At 45.5% G+C, this 25,019-nt stretch overlaps 1 protein-coding gene across 9 annotated transcripts in view; it reads left to right on the forward strand.

The window, feature by feature from the left end:
- Positions 1-25,019, forward strand: part of Smoc1 (SPARC related modular calcium binding 1) — a 168,753-nt gene that overhangs the window by 116,986 nt on the left and 26,748 nt on the right. For 8 of the 9 annotated variants that reach the window (XM_004649297.2, XM_045154953.1, XM_045154955.1 and 5 more), the window contains exons 6-7: positions 9,002-9,091; positions 11,002-11,082. In XM_004649297.2, the coding sequence (XP_004649354.1) occupies positions 9,002-9,091; positions 11,002-11,082 (171 nt within the window). The remainder of the gene's footprint in view (positions 1-9,001; positions 9,092-11,001; positions 11,083-25,019) is intronic. The other variant, XM_045154954.1, reaches the window with a different exon arrangement.

The raw sequence follows: 25,019 nt of genomic DNA on the forward strand, positions 1-25,019 counted from the left end.
GCAGTCCTCCCCATCCTTTGGCTCTTGGATTCTTTCTGCCACCTCTTCCACAATAATCCCTGAGCCTCAGAAAGTGTGACTCAGATGTCTCATTTAGCGCTGAGCACTCTTATGGAGGAAAATTTTACTGCCAATGACAGAAGGCAGTCAAACCACATACTTCTGTTTCGAATAAGTAAAGAACTCTTAAAAACTCAATGGTCTAAAACGTGTTCAACTGAAAAACAAGCCAACTACAATACAAGCATATGTATTTTACCAAAGCAGATTTATAGAGGCTAGCTCACAAAAGTATTTAACATAATTAGCCACAGGAAGTGCAAATGAAAACCATGGCAATTTCACTATTAGAAGAGCTAAGAAAATATTGTCTCAGTACTAAATGCTGGCGAGGGTGCAGAGAAATGGGATCCCTACACATTGCTGGTGTAAACTTAAGTGGCACAGCTACTCTGAAAGAGAATAGAGAAGGTCTTTTTTTTTGATAGGGTCTTATAGCACAGGCTGGCCTGAACTTGCAGTCCTCCTGCCTCAGCATTCCAAGTACTGAGATTATTGCCATGAGTCATTATAGCCTATCTTGAAGTTATTTTTTGTAAAAATCTCACATATACACTTAACCCTAACCTAGCAGTTTTATTTCAGAACATTTTAGGAAAATTAAGACATCCATATAAAATGGCTATACCTGAAGGTATAGCTTTATTTATAATGTCAAAATAGAAACAACTCAAATATTCTTCAGTTGGGTGATGCGGATTGTACTATGTCTGAGTCATGGACAAATATTTATTAGTAAGTAGAACAAATTATTGATATACATAAGAACAATAAGCAGGGCTTTCAAGGGCATTGTATGTACTAAAAAAAGAGGCCAGTTTCAAAAGATCCTATATTGCATGTTTCATTTATACAACATTCTAGAAATGGCAAGATTATAAGAATGAAGAGCACATGAGAGGTTTCCAAGGCATTTGCCGGCAAAGCTAAAGGATCATGGTAAGACTCTCCAGGACCCACATTAGCCAGATGCACAAGCAGGGGGGGGCATGCATCTGGAGTTCATTTGCAGTGGCTGGAGGCCCTGGAGGCCCATTCTCTCCCTCTCTCTCCCTCTTTCTCTCTCTCAAATAAATAAATAAAATACATTAAAAATTTTTTTTAGCCAGGTGTTGTGGCGCACGCCTTTAATCCCAGCACTTGGGAGGCAGAGGTAGGAGGATCTCCGTGAGTTCCAGGCCACCCTGAGACTACAGAGTTAATTCCAGGTCAGCCTGGGCCAGAGTGGGACCATACCTCAAAAAACCAAAAAAACAAAAACAAAAAAAAATTTTCTTAAATTAACAAAAAAGAAGTCCATGCAGTGGTAAAAGGACACAGAGATGCACACACACACACACACACACGTACATACACATATACACATATGCACATCCACACACACCCACATATATGCATACACACACACACACACACACACACACACACACACACACACACACACGTAAGTACATAGAAAACTAGCGGCTTGAATAAGGTCCACAGATGAGACTGATATCAGTTCCCTGACTTTAATTTTATAATATAATTATGTGAACTGGATAACTACAGTCACCCTTCAGTATTCACAGGGGATTGGTTCTGCCCCAACCTCTCCAGTGGACACCAAACTGCAAGGATGCTCTTGTCTCAAATAAAATGGCACAATATTCGTATAAACTTTTTTGGTATTTGTGTAAATTTAAACACTTCCTTTTACATTAAAAGGTGATTTGTTTAAAGTTAGCGCAGGCCTCTGTGTGATTCTGCTCTTCAGGTGACTTGTGTTCGTGGTGCCTCCTCCTCCTCCTCTTCGTCCCTGCTTGCTCCTCTCCTCCTCCTCTTTCTCATCCTTTTCCCCCTCTTTCTCTTCTATCCCCAACTTTTTCCTCTTGAGTAAGGTATTTATTCTTACTCAGAACAGGATATGAGGATATGTTACAAAAAGCCAGCTTTAAGTTTGAGCAGGTGGCTGAGCAGCAAGTAAAAGCCGAACCCTCTTACTTTGGAATGGACTTGAAGTGCCCAGTGCATTGTGCTTTCATGGGTCAGCATAGGGACAGTTCACAGTCCACTTCTGAGCCTTGTTAGGCAGGCATCTCAGGTGATCCTGAGGTTTGGTGTGATTTTGACCAGGTTCTTAATAGACTTTTCCAAACAGGCCCGAGTGTCTCCTTACAATGCCTAAGTAAGTCATTTTGATTTCTGTACTGAATCCTGAACCACATAAGCTTAGTCCCTTCAAAAGCAAGAGCCTTCTGTTTCTACCAGGCCTTATCTCCATAAAAGATCGACTCTTGCAACCCAGTAGAACCTGAGGGAGGGGCACCAGTGATGGGCATGGCTTGGGAAGCACCTCAGAACTGAAGGGGTGGTGGAGGGACTTTCCAAACCTTACTGTGGGGTGGAGGTTTCTGTCTTTCCCCATTTCCCAACACTCCTGCATCTCAGAAAACCCCAAGAGATGCCATTAATACAGATTCCTCTTCTGGCCCCTTTGACACCCTGGCTTTTGAAGGACCTGGGAGAGAAAGCTCTTTGTATGTGGTCAGAATAACCTCATTGTACACCCAGACAACTAACTCCTCAATGGACTGGCCAGCCCCTTGAAAGGGCCAGCCCTGCTTCCCTGGACCTCTTGGGCTCTATTCAGTCCCTTAAGCACACCAATGTTTTTGTGGTTTTGTTTTGTTTTGTTTGTTATTCTGAAAAGTCTTTCCTTGAGAATAGTCAGAGGGGATCAACATTGTCTTCAGCCCAGCATTTATCTCCCCTTGCCAGTGAATGTCAATCAGGAATCAAAAAGCCAAACAGAGCAGGCTTTGAGCAGTGTCATCAGGGGTCGAAGTGACTTCCAGCTGTCTGTGCATGGGCCAAGCCTTCTTGCAGAGCAAGGGATTGTCACACAAACCTATGGTCTGTATAGGCTCCTGGAGACCCATGTGGGGACGGCAAATTTCTGGGGCTGCACCTGCAAGGACAAGGCATGGGTGGGGTCTGGGGAACCTTGGAAGGCCAAATGCCATGGCTCTGGGGCTGGGCAGCGTCCAGAGCTTCTCACTGCCTCTGGGGCCTTGAGCAGGTCACTGACTTGCGTTAAGACTCTTCACGTGCCCGGTGATTTCCTGGCTCGTGGTGCAAACGGAGGAGGAAGACCACCGGCCAGCAACCAAGCATTGCAAGATATGCTAATGCGGTATTGTTGCTGTTCACCACACCACCCTTGAGAAAGTCTCTCAAAGTCGCCTTATTTATGTCATGTTGTCCAATTTGTCTTTTTCTCCTTTCCTATTAAAAATATGGTCATCTTTGAATTGGCTTTTATTTCAGTGTTTAGTCTTCTTCCTCTTAGTCTGGAAGAATATTATGGAATTAATGAGAAAGTCTTCCTATTTGAGGCCCAAGAAAATCACTCAGAATGAGCATCAGGCATCATATGCATATATACAAATTAAATTGAGATTCAGATATGTAAAATACATAAAATATATGGAAGTGGAAGAATTTCTCCCCAAATTAATGATTGCTCGGATAACCTAGTTTCTACCATCCAGTGATTTATCACTGATGACCCTGGCCTCCCTCCCTTTGTTTTGTTTTGCTTTTTTCATTTTTGTTTATTTATTTGAGAGCAACAGATGGACGGAGAGAGAGCGAGAGAGAGAGAGACAGGGAGAGAGAATGGGCGCGCCAGGGCCTCCAGCCACTGCAAACAAACTCCAGATGTGTACACCCCCTTGTGCATCTGGCTAACGTGGGTCCTGGGGAATCGAGCCTCAAACTGGGGTCCTTAGGCTTCATAGGCAAGTGCTTAACTGCTAAGCCATCTCTCCAGTCCTCCTTGATTTTTTTTTAAAAACATATTTTATTATTTATTTATTTGAGAGAGAGAAACACAGGGGGAGAGAGAGAGAGAGAGAATGGATGTGTCAGGGCCTTCAACCACTGCAAATGAACACCAGATGCACATGCCACCTTGTACATCTGGCTTACGTGGGTTCTGGGGAATCAAATTGAGGTCTTTTGGCTTTGCAGGCAAATGCCTTAATCACTAAGCAATCTCTTGAGCCCCCTGTCTTTGGTTTTAAAAGCTTTACTAAAGCATTGCTTACATACAAAAAATAAAATAAAATGAAATCACCCATTGTAAATGTGTACTTCAATGAGTTTAGCTAATTCCTAGATATGTGATCATTACCGGAGTCTATTTTTCATCACCCCTGAAGAAACTTTTAGCCTATTTTCAGTTATGCCCTCCTCCCAGCCTCAGCGTAGGTGATTGTAGAGCTGCTTTTGGTCTCTGTAGGTTCACCTTTGTTGGACACATGATATAAATGTCATCTTAGGTCTGGTTCAGGTTACTTGCTTGCAAAGCTTGCTGGCCTGGGTTCAATTCACTAGCATCCACATAAAGCCAGATGCAAACCGGCCCGTGCATCTGTGATCCCAAAGTGACGATGACAATGGGAGGCAGAGCCTGGAGAATCTGAAGCTCATAGGCCAGCGAGTCTGAGATTCCTTTGCAGTTTGGCAGTTTGTTTGCAGTGGCCAGAGACCCCCATCTCAAAGAAGGTGAGACACAGATACTTCAACATCCTTTCATCTCCAGATGTGCACCCACCTCCCCCACCCAACACAAATAAATAAAAATAAAAATTAGCCGGGCATCGTGGCGCACGCCTTTAAGCCCAGCACTCAGGAGGCAGAGGTAGGTGGATCACCATGAGTGTCAGGCCACCCTGAGACTCCATAGTGAATTCCAGGTCAGCCTGAGCTAGAGCGAGACCCTACCTCGAAAAACCAAAAAATAAAAAATAAATTAAAATTAAAAAAAAAAAGTGATCATGCAGTATGCAGCATTTCCATCTGGTTCTTTCACTTCTTATGTCTTTGAGGCTTTTTGTGTATATTATGACTTTTTCTACTTATCCCTTTCTAGTCCATTCCTCAGTGGTATTCCTTTATATGGCCATATCATCATCTCTCTTCTTAGCAGTTCATAGATATTTGGATTGTTTCAAAATTTGAGGCTTGCATGAGTCCGTTCCTCCATGACCCTCTGTTACATGTCTTTCTTTTGCATGTGGGTAGTGTGTGTGGTGTATATGTGTGTGTGTGGTATGTACACATTTGTATGTGCCCGTGTGGTACCCATGTGCTTTCCTGTGGCCGCTGGAGCAGAACGCTGAGTGTCCTCCTACATTCTTTACTTGCCTGTTTTCCCTGGTAGTGAGTCTCCTGGTGATTGTGAAGCTTGCTGTCACTGGAGTTATGGGTGCACATGGCCACACCCAGTTGATTACATGGGTTCTGGAGATTCAAGCCTGGGTAGTCTCAGGCCCTTCCCCAGCTCCCTTTTATTTCTCTTTCTTAGATTCCTAAAAGTGCAAGTGGGGAGTTGGCTGCTTAGTTTATGTTTAGCTTTTTAAAGAAATGGCTGTTTCCCTCCCCCGCTCCAAAGTGGCTGTCCAGTTGTACATTCCCATCAGTGGGGACTAAGGGTTTCAGTTTCTCCACATTCTTACCAACAGTTGCTATGAATTACATCTATTTTAGGGATCCCAGTGAGGGTTTGCTGGTGTCTCATTGTGGGTTTTCTTGGGTTGTTTGTTTGAGACAGGGACTTGCTGTGTAGCTATGTAGACCAGGCTGACCTTGAACTTGTGGCATTCTTCCTGTCACTGCTTCCCAAGTGCTGTGACGACAAGCGTGCGCCACCATGACCAGCATCCATGTAGTTTAAGTTCTACCTTCCTAATGGTTAATGGTATTGAATATCTTCTTGTATATTTAGTTGTCATCTCTACATCTTTTTCTGGGGGGTGAAATATTTATTAAAATATTTTACCTAGTTTTTAATTTTTTAAAAAATATTTTATTTATTTATTTATGAGAGAGAGAGGGAGAGAGAGAGAGAAAGGGCCTCTAGCTCCTGCAAATAAACTCTGGATGCATATGCCACTTTGTGCATCTGTCTTATGTGGGTACTAGGGAATTGAACCTGGGTCCTTAGGCTTTGCAGGCATGTACCTTAACCACTGAGCAATCTCTCCAGCCCCTTGCCTAGTTTTTAAATAAGATTTTCATCTTACTGAATGGTAAGGTTTACCTAATTTAAAACTTTGGTAGACTTTTAACTTTGTAAATACAGTCTCAAAAGTTAGCATTTGAATAAGATGGTTAGTACTCATAGACTCAAGTATGGCTCCTTTAACAATCTTTAAAAGCTTTTACACTTAAGGTAGGTGGACATCCTTCATTTTCAGAAGAGAATATAGCTGCTTAGAGAAGTAAAGCGAAGGGCTAAGGGTCAATAACTTCGTGTATGAAAATCAGGGATGAGGGTGTGAACCTATTCAGGACTGGGAGGCCAGGGCCGCATGTCGAAGCTTCATTTTCTCCCCATGGCTCAGGGTGAAACCTGGTGTTTCTCCAAGGCTTGCCCGGCAGCATAACTGTGGTTGTTGGACCCAGCCCTGGGTCCTGTGTTTTGTAGAAGAGTTGCGATTATTTGCTGGGTCACAAGCCAAGTGCCCAGGTGCCCGGAGATGATGGCTGTAAGGTCCTGTGTTGGCTTTGGCTTGGCTTCCTGGCCTTTGGGTTTGCTGGATTTCACAGGTGGCTCCTGGCACTAGGGCACCTTGTCTTTTCTCACTTCATAAAGCTTTCCATCTAGGACCTCCCTTGTGGCCGAGCAGCCACATCTCTTCACCTCCAGTGACCCTTCCTGCAGGAAGGATGCCCGCGGCTTCATGCTTTGTGGGTGTCCCCCACCTGCACAAGTGCAGACCTTCCCCAGGAAGCCCTCTGCGCTGTCCTCGGGCATAGACTTTCTCTGCTTATTGTTGGGCCTGTGGACAGTTCTGAACTATCATCTTCATGCTGGAGGAAGAATTGGCTCTTTTGCTCTAGACAGAGATATAGCTCTTATAATGTGGGAGGATTTTAACATCTGCACCAAATATGAAAATATTGCCATCAACCACTGCTCTTGAGTCTTCACTGTTGTCCCCCTTAAAATGGCCGATCCCTCACTTTCCCTTTGTCAGTTAGCTCACAAGGCTTCTAAAGACAAGGCACCCTGTGAGGCAGAGTTGAGCAGACTGTGCTGGCCTATTTACACTGTGAACTCTGCATCCGGCAGAAGCAACCAATGTGCAATGCAGCTGCCAAAAGACTCCATCCAGAGGCTCGTTGGAGTCAATGGAAAGAGGTGTTAATAGAGTCAGGGGAAGTGATGCTGTTAAGAAAATGACATTGTGTGGCTCTGCTCTGTGTTTATTCTCCCTCAGCGACTTCCAGATAAAGCTCACCAAGTTTGGCATCAAAAGATGCCTGCTTGGGGAATCCGGTTTGAGGCAAATAAGACGCTCAGCATTTACTCTTCTCTTCTTATTCCATCTCAATTTCTTGAGATGTGTCAAGATGGCTCAGGACTGCTTTGGTCCCAGTGAGATTTGGGTCTTGGTGTCAGTGCATGAAAATTAGGGTCAGGTGGTGAGGGTGTGGGTCTCCAAGGGTGGGATGTTGACACCAGAAAGAAATCAGGACTCTGTTCTCTCTCCCTTCCTCTGATAAGATGCAGGGAAGTTGGCCAAAGGTACTGGGAGCTCCAGATGAGGGAGTGTTGTGATTATTGGTGCTCTGATGGGTGTTTCATAGACTATCTGGGAACTTGCCTTCTCTATCAATAGTTAATGCTCAGAGAATATAATGTTCCATTCTAAATGATCTCGGGGGGTGGTCTTAGGAGGAGAGGGATAGTGTAATCATCAGACTGTCTGAAACAATAACACTCAACCTTCTTCCTCCTGCTGAGGGTGAAAACAAAGAACTCTCTAAACTGTATTGAAGACAAGGGCCCACCTCCTTCACCACAGGTGAAGTGGTTTCTTGGTGGGGGTGGGTGGAGGGAAACATACAAATCTATGTGTATAGTGCGTGGGTATTTATTATAGTTTGTCCATTAAAATTTCATTAGGGAGGTGACTGGGGAGAACATGCTCCAGAAATACCCTTTGGATGGGCATTAATGAACAAAGGTTGCCTGAAACGCTTCTCTAAACTGATGTCTTTGAGGCCCGAGAAGCAGCACAGAGTCTAGGAAGGCAAATCCACACTATCTGCACTAACACCTGGCCTCGGAAGGTTCTGGCTCTGCAGAAAGACCTGCCGACAGCCCGGAATGATCAGCTTTAGGAGTTGGTTACTGGGACCGCCCTATCCCCGTGGCCCATGGTTGAAATTTTATAGTAAGACCAGGGTGTTCTCATCTCCCATCTTAATTGCCCCACCCACAACTGGGAATTGCAGTGCATGCTGTGGCGGCGCAGTTGAAAGTGTTCACGGGATTCCTGGTGACCTTCAGTGTGCTGGAGAGGGGACAATCCTTTCTATCTTCACATCGTCCTATTTAGGTGAAGCTGGAGACACAGTAAGGCTTGGAAGGGAATAGCACTCAGGTCTCTTGACTTTCTTAAGCTTTCCAACCAAGGTCACCAGCAGAAAAGGCTCTGAGCTGGTATCCTGCCCAAGAGGACAGGCATGGAACTCGGGGTAGCGGGATTTGATGCCACAGGGCTGCTGATGTTATCTTAACCTACCTGGGCAAAGTACAGGGCTGCTGGGAAAGAGAGCTCCAACCAGCCTGCTAGGGGGAGGAACAGGCCAGCGGTGGCCTACAATACCCTCAGGTTGATAAGGAAGGGTCCTCTGATGTCATGAGACCTAGGTCTTTCTGTGATGCCCCTGGGACGGTGAGCATACTCCTGGTTTGTTTGATGGTTGTCTCTCTTTTCCTTCTTGGTCTTTTCTTCCTCTTTCTCTTTTCCTTTCTTTCTTTCCTTTCCTTTTCTTTTTTTTTTTTTTCTTTTCTCTTTATTGGGACTTGGCCGGGCCATGTACAAACCCCAATCATTCAACAGTGCTGGAGAGTAGATAGTATTTACCTCAATAATGGTAGTCTCTTTTCGCTTCTTTTTAACCCTCAATTCAGATGACGGCTCTAAGCCAACACCCACGATGGAGACCCAGCCCGTGTTCGACGGAGATGGTAAGCCCTTGTATTACTTTTACACTTCATTCTGCCACCCATTTTCAGATTTGAGAAAGATCTTACCTTTAGAATTGTTATTATCTTATTTTTATTTTTAATTTCAAGTTTGTTTGTTTTTTTCCGTGTAAATCGAGCTGCCCTAACCTTTTATAAAAATCCTCCAAGGAACTGGTATACACTTCTCCACTTTTGGAAAGGCCCTCTGTTCCCCCCCCAGGCGTCTGTCTCCTGATGTCCAACAGAAACATGGCCTGGACAGACCCCCTGAGCTGCTAAGGATTAGGGAATAAGTTAAGGCAGTGGTATCCCTTCAGAGTGCATGATCTAGCACCTACAAGTGCCCGCTCTGTGCCTAGGGTGGTGTGGGGAGCCTGGGGGATGAGAATAAAGTATATATGTATGTCAGCCTTTGCTCCCAAGACTGTACGACCACTAGGAAGCTTGTGTACTAAACTCGGTGGTCTCAGTTACCATGGCAGTACACACTTATGGAGGAAAGAGGTTGCGGTGGTCTGGGAAGAGCTGTGAAGCAATAGGACTTGAGCTGCCCTTGCGAGCAGAGTGGAGGAGCCAGCATGTCCCCGGGACTAGCAGAAACAAGGCCGGCGGGTAGTGACGCGGCTCGCTGAGGGAAGTAGCAGGAAAGAGATTGGCGAGTGGCTGGTTGGCTAGGTTAGAGGACTTGGAGAGTCAAGACATTTGGGGGAGGATTTCTAGGCCAATCGAAACGGTGCCTGGTTACGAAATAAAGGTTAGATGTTGCCGGGGTATGGGAAGTGGATACAAGCAGCCTGGGGTATAAAAGTGTAGCCTTCATTTAAGGGAGAGCTGCTGCAGGACTCCATTCCTCAGGGACTTGCCACCCAATTCTTATGAGAAAAAGCAGGATGTTTGGCAGAGTAAAATCTCCAGAAAGTCTGACAATGAGGTTCAGCTTTCAGAGCCCATATACAGCTCTCAGCTGAGTGTATCTGGGCCTGGATCCTAAGACAGTGGAACAGAGAAATGAAATTATGCCACCAGTTGGTACTGTGGCTCAGGATGTTCCTAGCACAGATTCAGCTCTGGAGAGACGGACTGAAAGGTGAGACAGCCTTTGCTATCTCATAATAGATAGGCCTATTTAAAGGAGTCTAGGTGGGTTCTATGCCTAAAAATTTAAGTGTCTCTATGATCCACAGAGAGGTCCTCCATCATTGATAATCTGGATCCCAGGGGATTGGGTAGGGGATAGAGGTCTTGGGAGACCTCCACAGAACCCTCACTGAAGATCTTGTTGCCACACAGCCATCTCATAGGATTCCCACACGCTCTGTTTGCTCAGTGACCCAGGTCCCAAAAGCCTGGTGGCACCCTGGAAAGTTCTGGACAAAGGCAACCAGTCTGTGATAAGGCTGACTGTGAGAAGGGTGTTGGAGCACATGCTAGACCCACTCCTTTCTTCCCCATGTGGAGCAGTCTCAGCAAACTGAATTTGCTGTGGTTCAGCTGTTTCCTCTGAAATGGTCTCTGTGGTTGGTTTGGCGTTCGTTTGTTGATTTATCCCCTTTAAATCTTCTCCTAGGGAAGCAGCTGAGAGAGACTTGGCTTAGTCAATGTTCCTCACCTCCTGGGATAATATTTTTATTCCTGGATGGCGTGGCTTGGTGCCTCTGGACTCTGACCACTCTGCCTCCCAGCACAGGATGCCCTGGTTGGCTCTTGAAGACTGGTGGGGAGAAGAGCTTCCGTCATGAGGAAGGGAGAGGGCATTGGCACTGTGACAAGGCCAATATACCAAGTGGGAGATAGCTGAAGCTTTTGATGACTAGGGCTTTAAAAACAGTTTATTACAATTTTGGGGTTACATTTCATGCCATACATTTTCTTTGTCCACACTTTCTTTTCTTCTCTCTTTTTTGTTCTAGAAATCACAGCTCCCACTCTATGGATTAAGCACTTGGTAATCAAGGATTCCAAACTGAATAACACCAATGTAAGAAATTCAGGTAAATAATTTTCCTTGAGATTATATATATATATTCCCAATCCTCTGTCCTTGAGGGTCCTGCCACTGCTCCATGGCTACCTATCATGTCAGTGTATTTTCTTTATTTCTTCCTCCTACCCCTGATTCCTGACCCAGAGTCTTGCTATGTAGCACAAGCTAGTCTCCAAGTAGTGATATTTCTGCCTCAGACTCCTAACTCCTGGGATAATGCCACTATGCCCAACATTACTGTGTGGTTTTGGGCAAGTCATTTAATTTGTATAGTCTTCATTTTCTACAACTATAAAATAAAAGTTAATCTCTTCCAATGTTTTCTTTTATCAAGATCATCTTTAATGATAGCTGATCCTTTTAGCTAAAGAAAATTTGACTGTATGTTTTAATATTTTGACTGACTTTCTAAATGCCATCCAGAAGAATTTGAAAGAAGACTGGCCAAACATAAAGAAACTGGACCAAAGGCAGGATAGAGTTTGTTCTACATGTTTTTAAAGTTCTAAAATCTTGTGGTCATGTCTTTTCTGGTTTGATCTTTTAGGGTCTGTGAGTGGTCAGGTTTTGGTACTAACTTAACTCTTGATAGAAAGGTGCTAATTTATGAGGGGTGATCATATTTGCAAGATTTATTTGTTAAGTTTATTTACCATCAACAAAAGCCAAAGTCAGCCAAGTTCACTGGCCATTGATAAAAACTAAATGTTCACCACTGGGAAAGTGTATTAACAAACCAGATCTGTATTGCTTTTAAGGAGGATCATACTTCTCTCAGGTAAGATTTCATTGTGAGAAGTACTATTTGCATAATCTATATCTAGTGGTTGAATTTAGCCATTTCATCTTTTCTTATAGATGGAAAGGACTGTGAACAAAAGATACCTGCCTTCGTACGGGCAGCATTTGGCATTACCATTGCTCCGTAAGCGAGCTGTCATTGGCCCTCCGGTTCGCCTCTGTGCTAGTTCTGTCCTGTAGGTGGCAGTGTAGAGGGCAGCGGAGTGCAGGGAGTTCTGGTTTCCACTCCTACTTGCCTACACAGCTTTCTATGGGATGAGCATAGGGTCTCGTTGAGAAATGGTTTCCAGGCACATACAACCACCTTCCTTTTCTTACAATGACCCAGCCACCTTTATTTTTCCAGGTGACACAAGTTACATTTGTAACGTTACTGTACAGGACAGGATAGTTGCAGAGGTGATGATTCTCTGGGACAAACTGAAATGAAAGATAATTATCAGTCATTGATGTCTTCGTAATCTCCTAACAGACTGACATGTTCTGTGATGATCAGTTAGCCATATTGACTGAGTACCTGTCAGTCTTTTTGATGCAATTTTGTGTAAAAGACATGCTCCACCAGACTATACAACAGGTAGCAACTGCCCCCTCCGCCGGACTGGTTTTGCAATGAAATAAAATTTTGTAAGAACACACCCTCAGTCATTCATGTGTTTATGTCTATTTCCATCCATGAGCATAGACTTGAGTAAATGTGACAGAGCCTGTATGGCCTGCAATGCCTATACTGTATACTTTATGCCTTTACCAGAAAAGGCTTGCTGGCCCCTGGTGTATGTGATTGGAGAGGACATTTGAATGGGAGTGTGGGTCTGGGGTTTTCTCACTCAAGTTGTTTTGGCCCCTTCTGAGACTAAGCAGAATTAGGAGTCATGGCTCCTTCCACTGCTGTTACGTAAGTCCAGACACAAAGTAGGCATACCACACATGGTTCCAAAGCAAAACAAAGCAATGGCTGCTTCGACGGTGTGCTCTTACGCATCACGCCAACCCTTACATCTGGTTAATGAAGAGTCACGGACATACCTTGGTGGTAATTCGTGTCTGGGCATCTGGCTTTGGTGAGGACTAGGGCCTGAGGGTCAAACACCTAAAACTATTTTCCATTAGGGTTTGATGGAAGAGTCTGGGTTCAGGTGAGTTTTAGCCACGTGCATGGGGACGGGGTTGGAGCCAGACACTTAATGAAAGCGTGCCTGGATAAGAGCTCTTCTTCTCAGACACAAAAAAATGAAAAGGCTATTCCAGTTTCTTTTACACCCCAAACATCCTTTTTTCACACTCAGACCCTGTGACGCCAGGTTTGTTTTCTGGCTTAGGGACTGTTGATGTTGGAAATGTTCCATTGGGCGCCTGAGGTTGTGCAATAACATGACACACACGCCTGCAGACATGTCCAGTCTCCCTCTCTCCTCCCGGAGGGCTCGGCCCTTGTTTGTAAGGCATTGTCATGTGTTCACTCTGGCCAGTGTTGCCTTTGGGGCTCCTGGCAAGTTCAGCATCTTTCTGGTCTTCTCTTCCATGCTCAGTTCCATCATACTTCTCCTCCATTGCCCTTCATGAATTCTTTTTGCACTCAGGGGGAAGATTTTACTGAAATAGGTCAGCCCAAACCCTCGACATGCCCCAGATGAGTGCTGGCCAGAGCCTGTGCTGCTTTTTAAGGAAATAAGGTGTTTGGTGTTTTGTTGGTTGGTAGTGCTGGGAATCGAACCCAGGGCCACGTGAACCTAATACAAGTGCTCTGAATATACTGAAGTACATTTCTATCCTCCCACTCTTGTATCCAGAGTTAGCTATCAAAGCATTTCTTAAAATACCTACTGTTAAAATACGTGTAAGTGGGGCTGGAGAGATGGCTTAGTGGTCAAGGCGCTTGCCTGAAAAGCCAAAGGACCTTGGTTCGATTTCCCCAGGAACCACGTAAACCAGATGCACAAGGTGGCGCATGCGTCTGGAGTTCATTTGCAGTGGCTAGAGGCCCTGACGTGCCCACTCTCTCTCTCTCCCTATTTCTCTCTCGCTCTCCCAAATAAATAAAAAAAGTAAAAAAGTATATGTTTAAGTGGTCTTCATTTACAGAACAGGTTAAGAGATAAAAAGAATGAAAAGAATTAGTTTTCATCTAATTCTTCATTTCCTATCCCTTGGCTTTTTTTTGGGGGGGGGGAGGCTTTTCGAGGTAGGGTCTCACTCTAGGTCAGGCTGACCTGGAATTCACTATGGAGTCTCAGGGTGGCATTGAACTCACGGCAGTCCTCCTACCTCTGTCTCCCGAGTGCTGGGATTAAAGGCGTGCGCCACCACGCCCAGCTTCCCTTGGCTTTTAAACTGACACTTTATAAGTTTTTTCACCTTTCTATGACCTATGTGACTTTTTGTTTCTATATGATAAAACTCTGCGCTTCCTCTTCTGAGAAAGTAGTCTCTCAGGAAATGCGGACCTGGACTTGCCTGCTCTTCTCCTCGTGCTCCACGGCAGAGCTCCCCAGGCCACAGCGTGTTTCTCTGCTCCAGGGGGTTAGGTTATCTCCTCGAGCTTCTAGTTCCCTGGCTGCATCCCCATGTCTTTCTTCCATTTCTTCCTGTCTTTCCTACTTAACCTTTTCATGATCTGATCAAGGACTTCAAGAAGGCCGTACAACCTGGCCCTTGTGAGTGAGATCCAAAAGCACGATGCCTGTCTTCCTCTGCCTCTGTGACCAGCAGAGCTTCCTTCTATATGTATATCAGCGAGCAAAACAGCTCACGGTCACTACTCTGTCCCCTGGAGATCGAGGCACCAGCAGGGCAATGCATCCCTTACGAATTTGACAATGAAAATGAAACTACCTGCCATTTCTTCCCAAATGAAAGTGTCTGTGTTTGCCCAAGACACCGTCCATGTGTCACAGGTAAGCTCATCACAGCATCCCTCTCTTACTTGCTTAGGCAGAATATTTCTCTTCTAGGCCTGCTGGCGGCCCATTGGCCACAGTTTAGATTGCTCTTCCCTCACCCAGGATGCTCCTACCGGGATAACCGCTATGATTGGGACTTGGGGTTACTGAGGCAATCCACTTCCTGGCTAGATTCTCCCAGCCCCCAATCCTTGCGCTCTTCGCCCAACTAGACACTGTGGGCTGATGTAATGACCTGAGGCCTGGAAAAATAAACAGCTTGCAAGGAAACCAGCAGTAGCCATTGTAAGCAAATAGCCCACAGCCACCTGGAATCTCGCACATGACGTGATTGGAAGGAAGCATGAGTAATCCACTAACGTTAGCAGCTGGGACGGGTCTGGTCTTGTGAGCGTTTAAAATATCTATACGAAAACAAGCCTTGCATATTTATTGCTATAACTGGCCTTCTAGGTATCTGCCCTCCATTCTAATATAGGCTCCTGGGTCAATGGAATTGAGGTGAGGATGGGGCTAGAGGGTCCCTCCTTTCTCCATGGCAACAAAAGGCTTTGCCCCGTCTTTCTGCTTTTCCCTTTGCTGAGGGGAGTGGTAAGCATGTTTGGAAGTCCCAGAGAGCCTGGCCTAGCAGTCCAGTTTCACCTTGTTTCAAAATCAGCTTCCTCCGTGGCAGCCTGTTCCTTCACCCCACGAGGCGGGGTGGGGTGGGAAGTGTGTGGCCACGTGATGCCGCCTCTGTGCCTCCATAAAGGCTTTCTTTATGGAGATGAATTTTTAATGCTGTTTGGTGTCCTATTTTCCTTTGGGCCTCTGCTGCTAAAAACTGAAATCAAAGATTCTGCCCAAGTATCGAAATTGTCATATTACAATTTTTTTGGAAGCCAATGATGATTTCTGCTTTAATCTGAGTCTTCATTTTGTGTCTATTTGCAAAATGATGTTATATCCATTCATTTTATACACACACACACGAAGCAACAGTAGTATTTTGGGGAGGAAGAAGTAAGGTTGTGATTGCTAGTTGGTTTTAGTTATAGAATTATTAGCATATATCCATTATGTACAATAATGAGTTTCATTATGACCTTTTAAAAGTTTTTTCAAGGTAGAGTCTCAGTCTAACCCAGGCTGACCTGGAATTCACTATGTATCTCACTATGTATCAGGGTGGCCTGAACTCACTGTGATCCTCCTATCCCTGCCTCCTACGTGCTGAGATTAAAGGTGTGCATCACCACGCCTGCTCACTAGGCATTTTCATACACAAATATAATGATTTTTGAGATGATGGTGTATATCTCTTGTATTATTTCAAAAACTAAATAATCCAGTTTGCTATATTACCTGACATTTAGGAATCATATTTAAGACGGGCATGGTGATGCATCCATGATAATTTCATTTTAGCACATGGATGTTTGAGGCAGGAGAATTTTTAGTTTAAGGCCAATCTGGGCTATATACTACATTCTGGGTCAGCCTGGGCAACAGCTCAAAAAGACTTTTTTTTTCTTCACATCACCAAAAAGAAAACAAAGACCCAACCTTTTTTTTTTTTCTTTTTTGAGGTAGGGTCTCATTCTCCAGCCCAGGCTGACATAGAATTCATTATATAGTCCCAGGGTGGCCTTGAAATCATGGTGATCCATCTGCCTCTGCCTCCGTAGTTCTGGGATTAAAGGCGTGCACTATCAAGCCCAGCTTCAAGCTCACTTTGACACCTGAGTGATGTTATTTGACTACCCAACTTTTATCTTTACAATCCTTAGTCTGAGCTGTTTGCCTTGACATTGAATCTACGTAATACCATGCTGTTCCAGCTGCCCACCTGCTAGCTACTCATTGACAGTCTCCAGATTCCCACCTGCAGCCCACCCTTCCCATCTTCTTTCCCTAGTCTTCTGTTTTGAAAAGTAAATTTATTTATTTTAATTAGCATACAAAGAATTAGAATAAACTATGGCGTCTTTAATTTTTTAAATAGTTTTATTTTCTTGAGAGAGAGGGAGCGAGAGAAAGAGAGAGAGAGAGAATGAGTACGTCAGGGCCTCTAGCCACTGCAAACAAACTCCAGACACCTGCGCCACCTTGTGCATATCTGGCTTATGTGGTTACTAGGGAGTCGAACCTGGGTCCTTAGGCTTCACATAAAGTGCCTTAACCATTAAGCCATCTCTCCAGCCCTGTTTTCAAGCTTGCTTCTCTTTCTCTACTTCTTCCCCTTTCTCCCTTCCTTGGTACCCTCCCCTACAACACAGCCTCCTTTTCACATTCATGCTACATGTTTCCTTTTGTCTTCCCCTGTACCCCACGTTTGTCACCTCTTGCTCCCCTCTCATGGCCGTCTATCTTGAATTAGCCTATACCATCACCCTCACATCCCCTCATTGACACATGTGTAACATATTTCCATCATAGTCACATGATTCTTAATTTTGACAAATTAAAAAAAATCATTCTGCCATCTTCCCCTTTTGTGCTTCCCCTTTTTTTCTTTCCTACCTGGATTAATCCTTATGGTACAGAACCTGTCAGGTCAGTACATTACCGAGAAAAGTGAGAAGATAGCTCGCTATTCCTCAGCACTTGTCACTTGTCAGCTACAATGATGTGTTTCCTCTTTTTTTTGGAGGAAGGGCCAGGTCTTTTGGTTTTATGGCATGAGTCAATAGATACGGGAACTTTTCTAGAACTAGGGTGGATGTGAGTCAGTGATACTTTGGGGAGAAAAAGTAGAGAAGAAAAAATGCCCATGTGCTAAATTGGGCAATCCATCCCAGAAGAACTACCCTCTGGAATTGCTGTGTCATCCCCTGTCCCGCAGCCCTCAGCAGCTCAGCATCTGTCTGTGTGAGAAGGAGGCGGTTACTGCTTCAGATCACGGTGAGCCTTGCATGGCCATTTTAGGTTCTGCAGAGAATCTATTTACACAAGCTGGTTGGCTTGCAATCTCTCTTACTTCTCCCCAACTGGTGTCACTTCATCCCAACAGCATGGCCTGTTTACAGTGCCATCTGCAAAAAGTCCTGTGGGAAGATTCCCCTCAGCCAGTGTCGAGGATGGTGGGATATTCGTTTTGCCTGGAGATAGGGCCTAAGAGACACAGCAGGTTAGGCACGGCAGTAACTCAAGAAGTGCAAGGTAAAATGGAGAGGCTGAAAGCACCAAGCAATCTTGCCCTTGACTCAGAACCAGGTACTTAGCTTCCACTGGGGTTTGAGTGGCTAAGTTTGGATCAGACCACTGATCCCTGTGAAGGTGTTCCTGATCATGTCTAACTGTAGGAGTGTGGACTGTTAGATAAGAAGCTCCCGGGGACCATGGAGTACTAACACTTAATTCTCAATGAGAAAGCTAGAGCCCACCTAGCTGAGGGCTTGTCCAGGGCCCCAGTCCCATCAACAATGGTGATGGGCAAAAGCCTCTGAAGATGAGGGAAGTCATAGAGAGAACATCTAAGGTAGGGACTGGCCACTGGGCAGTGGAGTGATTCACCCCAGTAGGGAGGAACATTTTATCACTGATGTTTTGAATTTCAGGCACAGTGTTTATAAAAAGCTATCATTCATATTTATTTCACATGAAGACTGTGTACCCCTTTGTTGTCTCCACGAAGACAGACTGTTCCCATCATCCCGCCTAGTTTCAGGCTAGTTGAGGAGCCTAACCACTCACAGGGACAGATCAGAAAATCCAGATTTATTCCATATGTAAATGAAGATACTGCCCTGAGCGACTGGTTAATAATAGCAGCTACCATTCAGCAAATTACTCTGGCACCCGTTAAATGTTTATTATTTTTGATTTCTTTTTGTGGTGCTGGGGATCTAATTCAGGGCCTTGAGTGTGCAAAGCATGTGTTCTACCTCTACGCGACATCCTCAGCCCTGTGTGCGGTTGTGTCTAGTCTTCACGAGGACCTGGTGGGGCATGTATGGGCATACTTTGCTTTCATAGATAAGGAATCTAGGACTTTGAGAACTTAGGTAAACAGGCCAAACTTCTTTAATTCTTCTCAATAAAGAAGAAATGAAAAAAGCAGGTTACCTCTTCCATTATGTTCTCCAAGCACCTTCTGGAGGTTATAATTGGAGGATGATCTCTTTTATTTTTCTCCAGTTTCCTCTGTTGCAGATTGTGTACAGAAAGGGGCTTTTTAGCTTACAGGCGATGAAGAAAGCCACTGCAATGGAAGAGGTGGCTTTATTAAACCTGCCCATAGAGCTAAGTAGGAGAACCTTGTTCACTGACCCCAGAGCTCATGCCCTAGACCCTGTGCCAGACCCTTGGATAGAGTGCACGGGGATTGAAGTGATAGCCACACAACTGTTGCTCCTGGCTAGGCCACGGAAGGCCAGGTCTCTTCACCCCTGACTGCAGCTCCTGGAACATTCCCTCTGAATGCCATTTGTTCCTTCTCACATTGGGAAGCAGCCGTCCAGCCAAGGCTTTACACCAGCCTCATCACTCCCCTCTTTTCCACTTGGCTCATCAGAAGGAATACGTCAGCTGGGCATGGTGGCACACACTTGTGATCTCAGTGCTTGGGATGTGAGGTGGGAGAATCAGGAGTCAAGTACATCCTCAGTTATATAGCCAGTCTGTCAACAGCCTGGGCTATGTGAGGCTTGGTCTCCCAGACAGGCAGGCAGGCAAGTAGACAGACAGACAGACAGAGAGTCAACCAATCAATACAGAAGAAAAGAAAAAAAAAAAAAAACCAGGTTAACTCTTTCATTGTTTTCTCCAAGGACCTTCTGGAGGTTCTAATTGGGGCATGATATCTTTTTTCAGTTTCTTTTATTGCAGATTATGCAGAGAAAGGGGCTTTTTAGCTTATAGGAGATGGGGAAAGCCACTGCATTGGAAGAGGTGGCTTTATTAAATGTGTCCATATTCTAATTTCTCTAGCCCATCTCTGAGGAGTGTAATTCCTGAGCGCAATTCTAGGAGCTGCTTTGATTCTCCCTGCCAGGGACTTTGCCTCCCCTCGCCCTCGCAGGACCCCTTTTCTATCTTTCCTTTTCTTCGCCTGTTGTTGGCCCTCTGTTCCAGAGGGAGCTTGGAGCAGTGGTCCTGTAGGTTCCCTCTCTTCAGGACTTCCAGGGCCACATGGATGCGGAGAGTTGGGAATTAGCTCTGGTCAAGTGGCATTCAGTGACAGGGTGATGGAAAGCCCATGGTGAAGGGGGCAGGGCCAGCTCAGCAAATGGTACTTAGAAAAATGACCCTCTGGGGGCCACTTAGCCCCTCCTGTGAAAAAAATGCAGAGTCTACAAGTAAGAAAAATAACCTATTCACATAGTTGGCTTGAAACCATAGGTGCTAAAACCCCATGTGGTTACATAAACAGAAAGGGCCAGCTCTGAGATGTACCATAAATCACTCCCGAAGCTTTCTGACTCCAGCAGGGCCTCCCCTCAGTACTACACCTCCAGTCTCTGCACTGGGTCTTCTGAACAGCCAGGTCAGCACCTCAAAACCTGGGCCCACCTCTCCCCACTTCAGCTTCTGCGGTCCTTTCCTCTCCCAAGTTCTCAGTAACCAGGCAGTTCTGAAAAAGTCCTTGTACCACCCACCCATGTGTACCCATGAGCCACATGATCCCTTTTACCTCTGGAATTTTATGTTGTGAGTTAGGAAGGTTGTTTTAAATATACAGCTTGTTACTTTGAGTTATCATTCAGGATTTTGTTCATTTTTGATAAGAGGCGAGAAGGGTGGGAGGTATTTGAAGAGGTTTCAGGGTCATGGTAGGCAACACAAGGCTAATGTTTTCCTTAATATTCTTGGCCGGGCAGGCTGATTCCTTTTGCAATGAAACATAAGTAAGCACCTCTCGTTTTTCAGTCTGGATAGCCCTTTATTGACGTTTCTTCCCTAAGAAAATGCAGTCTTGATGGTCTGAGGGTTGAGCGTGACATTTCTCAGGATGAGTCAAGGGGCAGAGATTCTTTTCTTAGCCCCTGTGGTCTCATACCCACCGTCTGGCATTTATTCCATGGTGGGTGGTCTCATCTCTGGAGCACTGACTCAAATAAGATTCTTGGATTGAGTACTCTTCATGGGTTCTTTCCCCTCTGAGATCCTATGGTTCTCCTTGGAGTAAGCAGCAGACACCAGGAATAGGGGTGGGGAGAGATCAGGAAGGATGTGACAGAGTCCTTACCCTTAGGAGCTTACAGTCAGTGAGGCAAGGGAAGCAAAGGTAAGAGAAACAGGAAGGGAACAGTGGTTCCAGGGCTATGCTACCCTTAGTCTTGCTCCAGCCCTTGAACGAGGATAGGCTAATAGTTCATGGTTATTCTTCCTGCTCACTCAGTAGAATTCTCATTGATTTTTCTTGGTTTGTTGAGGGCTTAATATGGTGCCAGCCTACAGTGCATACCCACTGATAGCCTGGGGTCACCAAAGCCCTAGACCTTCTTTGTACCCTCCTCTGGAGCCCTAGTTAATATTTTATTCCTCAGAATCCTGCCTTAGGTCTTCCTCTCTCAGGATGCTGTCCTGAGATCCACCAGTGTCACTACAAAGACAATTGAAGGGCTGGAGAGATGGCTTACTGGTTAAGGCACGTGCCTGTGAAGCCTAAGGACCTATGCTTGATTGACTCCCTAGATCCCATGTAAGCCAGACACACAAGGTGACACATGTGCTAGGCCACATATGTGCACAAGCTGGCACACGAGTCTGGAGTTCGATTACAGTGGCCAGAGGCCCCGGCATGCCAATTTTCTCTCTCTCTTTCATAAAACATCCAGTCTGTTGGGCTTGCCTCAAAAAAAAAAAAAAAAAAAAGACCTTTAAAAACAAATTATTTATTGGAGAGGAGAGGAGAGGAGAGGAGAGGAGAGAAAAAGAGAGACATTGAATGAAATGAATGAGTATGCCAGGGCTTTTTGCTACTTCAAATAAACTCCAGATGCACACATCACCTTGTGTGTCTAGGTACCGGGGAATCAAACCCAGGCCTGCAGACTTTGCAAGCAAGCAACTTTTGACTGCCAAGCCTTCTCCCCAGCCCCTTAAAGAAACCCTTTTATTGACAATTTTCCTACACATATATAATGTATTTTGATCACAATCCCCTCTCGTTACCTTCTTTTGTTTCCCATCCCTCTTCCATGGTACCCCTTCTTTCCTGCTCATCCCTGTTCTACTTTGATATCTCTCCCCCCTTCTCCATCACCCATGATGAATTCATTGTCGATGGGCCCGGTATTATGTAGGCCTTACGCAGTTAGAGACAGTCACCGTGAGCTCATAAATGCAACAGCCAGTTTATGTCCAGAAGACAGCAGTTCAAAGCAGTCCTTCCTGTCCTTTGGCTCTTACATTCTTTCTGGCCCCTCTTCCACAATGTCCCCTGAACCTTAGAGACTGTGCTAGAGATGTCTCATTTAGCGCTGAGCACTCAACAGTCCCCTAAGTCTTAGAACTTTGATGCCATTTCCATCTGCAAAAAGAAGCTTGTCCTAGTCTCTGGACATAAACGCAAATGTTTAGAAGGCAGCTTAATGGGCACAAAATCTCCTTTTAGCCAAATGGCAGTCATAGCTTTCCCTCACCTCCGCCCCAGGGCCTTCCCAGCTATAAGCTTTTAACCAGGTTTTCAGTACTAGGGGCAAATTCTCTCCTGTGAAGTTGGCCTCAAATCCAGTCAGAGAGCAGGTTGTTACCCCACTACAGTCGTGCCACTGTTGCACCAGCGGGCACCTCTTGTTTGGTTTTGCCAGTTGTATAGCTTGCAGGGTCCACTGTTCGTTGAGACCATTGGTGTCTTTTCTCCTTCAGCAGCATAGCGCTATGACAGCTAGCCAGTAAGAAAGAGGCTTCCAGTTTGAATTCTCAGTGTCTTGCAAGTGAAGCATGTTCTACTGCCTTTTGCAATAAAATGTAAGCAACTCTGCCAGGATGGTGGAAATAGCCTTTCTCAGAGAACCTCTGGGCCTTTCTCTGGAGCGACTACACCTTTGGCTGAGGCATCTTCCCACCCCATGTCTTTTGTTTGGTGGCTTGTTTGTGTGTCTGAGACAGTCTCACTATATAGCCTAGCCTGGTTTTAAAGTCATTCATGATCCTCCTATCTCAGCCTCCCCAGTGCTGGGAGGTATATGGTATCATGCCTGCTCCAGCCTACATCTTAAAGGTTATGATGTCTCTTGGTTCTTTTGTGTCGGTTCTCTGTACTTCCATGAATTTTCCATGTAGTCTTTTTTTTTTTTTTTTTTTTTTTTTTGGTTTTTCGAGGTAGGGTCTCACTGTAGCTCAGGCTGACCTGGAATTCACTGTGTAGTCTCAGGGTGGCCTCAAACTCATGGTGATCCTCCTACCTCTGCCTCCCAAGTGCTGGGATTAAAGGCATGCGCCACCACGCCCTGCATTCCATGTATTCTTTATCTTTCCAACTTTATGGTGGCTCCACATGTCCACTTGGCTAGGCCATTTGGCCTTATTGTTTGGTCAGACAACATCCAGCTGTCATTGTGATGGCATTTTGTGGATGTGGCGAACATCACAGTTCACTTTGGTTGGAGAACAATACTTTCCATCCGTCATGTGAGTGGGTCTCCTCCAACCAGATGAAGAACTGGTTTCCTGAAAAGAAGGAATTATGTCTCAGACTGTAACATAGAGACCCTGCCTGGATGTCTTAAGACCGTGGAAGTGACCTGTGGATTTTGGATTCAAGATTGCCTTGTCACTTTGACCTACATTTCCGCCTGGTAGCCTATCTATGTAATTCAGAGTTTCCAGTCCCCACAATCTTGAGTTAAGTCTTTAAACCCTCTCTCTTATTGTGTGCGTGTGTGCGTGCATGTGCGTTCTTTCTCTGGAGACCCTTGTGTGACCTTCTCTCTCCACCCACCACTTCCACGGTGGATTTCCTATTTTTTTCCTTTCTGTAGCTCACAGTCAAGTCAGCCCCCATCACTGCTGACTACACTTCTGAAAGCGCATGGGTGTCTGTTATCCGGGAATCTCAGCTTTGCTCCCCGTGCCTCCCTTTAGCACTACTTTCTCTGGAAAGCAATGACCAGAAAGGAAGAGAGACCTGCCCCAAGCCTTATGATGTTTGTTTGTTGGTCATTTTTTGGTTTAAAGAAAAAGGAAATGAGGAAAAGATGATCAAAGAGAACTGAGTCCCAGGAGATAAGGACGAGTCTGGGCTCAAATCGAGATAGGGGATTAGCTGGGAATTTAGGCTCTCCACCCTCTTTCCTTTGCTCCTAATTACCATGGGCAAGTGAAAGACACAGCAGCACGGGCCAGCCCCAGCAGACAGAGCTTTCCTCTGTGCCGATCCTGTCTTGGCGGACGCGCACGGACGTGGGCTCTGGGCCTGCAGACAGGGTTTGTGTTCGTCTGGTTCAACCTGACCTCTCCAGTCCTGCCCAACTCTGGTCCCCGCTTCGCTTCCCAGACACCACGTGTCATCGTTGAAAAGCAGGGCTACGTGTTTTCTGATGGCCAGGCCAGGGCCTGGTGGCACTTCTTCCACAGGGTGCTTTGCTGTCGTGCTTCTTATCTGAGGCAGTCAGAGGTAACTCTGTCTGCTCTCTGCCTAGCGGGGAGTGACCAGGTCCTCAGTCCTCTACACCATCCCAGAGGCGGGATCAGGAAGGGCACCTGTGAGTATATAGGAATGTGCAGTTCTCTGTTCCCCTGCCCCTCGTGCGACTCTGATTCCTCCTCCCCCTCCTGTAGGTTAAGACTTTCAGGTGCCCACAGGAGATCTGGCCTGTTCCCATAGTTACCAAGCCACACCTTCCCATCTTGTCCCATTTCCCTAATTTGCCTAAGCAGAGTGCTTTAGAACAGGGTGTGTCCACTTCTGAAGAGCTCCTTCCCCTCTGAATGGATGGTGATTAAGAGACCTGTGAAATCAGTCTCTTGGCTTGCATTTTGGAAGGTGACTTCTGGGAAAACCGATACATGTGCATTTTAACATTCCCCTGGAAGGGGACTGAGAGAGTGGCAGTAGCTACAAGGATGGACTTTCTTCTTGGTCCTCAGATATGGAGTGAGTCATGTCCAACGCACGTCCCATGGACCACATCTGGCCCAGCATGGCCGTGAACGTGGCCCAATATAAAACCATAAACAAGGGCCTGCAGAGGCGACCAGAACACTTACGGTATAAACCGACAGACTTGAGCAGCTCTAGCTAGATGTTTGTCATCCGTTGTTGTGTAACCAACCCGTCCAAACATCTTGACTTACCAGAAAAAAATAATCT

Source organism: Jaculus jaculus, chromosome 7 (assembly GCF_020740685.1).
Source record: "Jaculus jaculus isolate mJacJac1 chromosome 7, mJacJac1.mat.Y.cur, whole genome shotgun sequence".
Classification (NCBI taxonomy): domain Eukaryota; kingdom Metazoa; phylum Chordata; class Mammalia; order Rodentia; family Dipodidae; genus Jaculus; species Jaculus jaculus.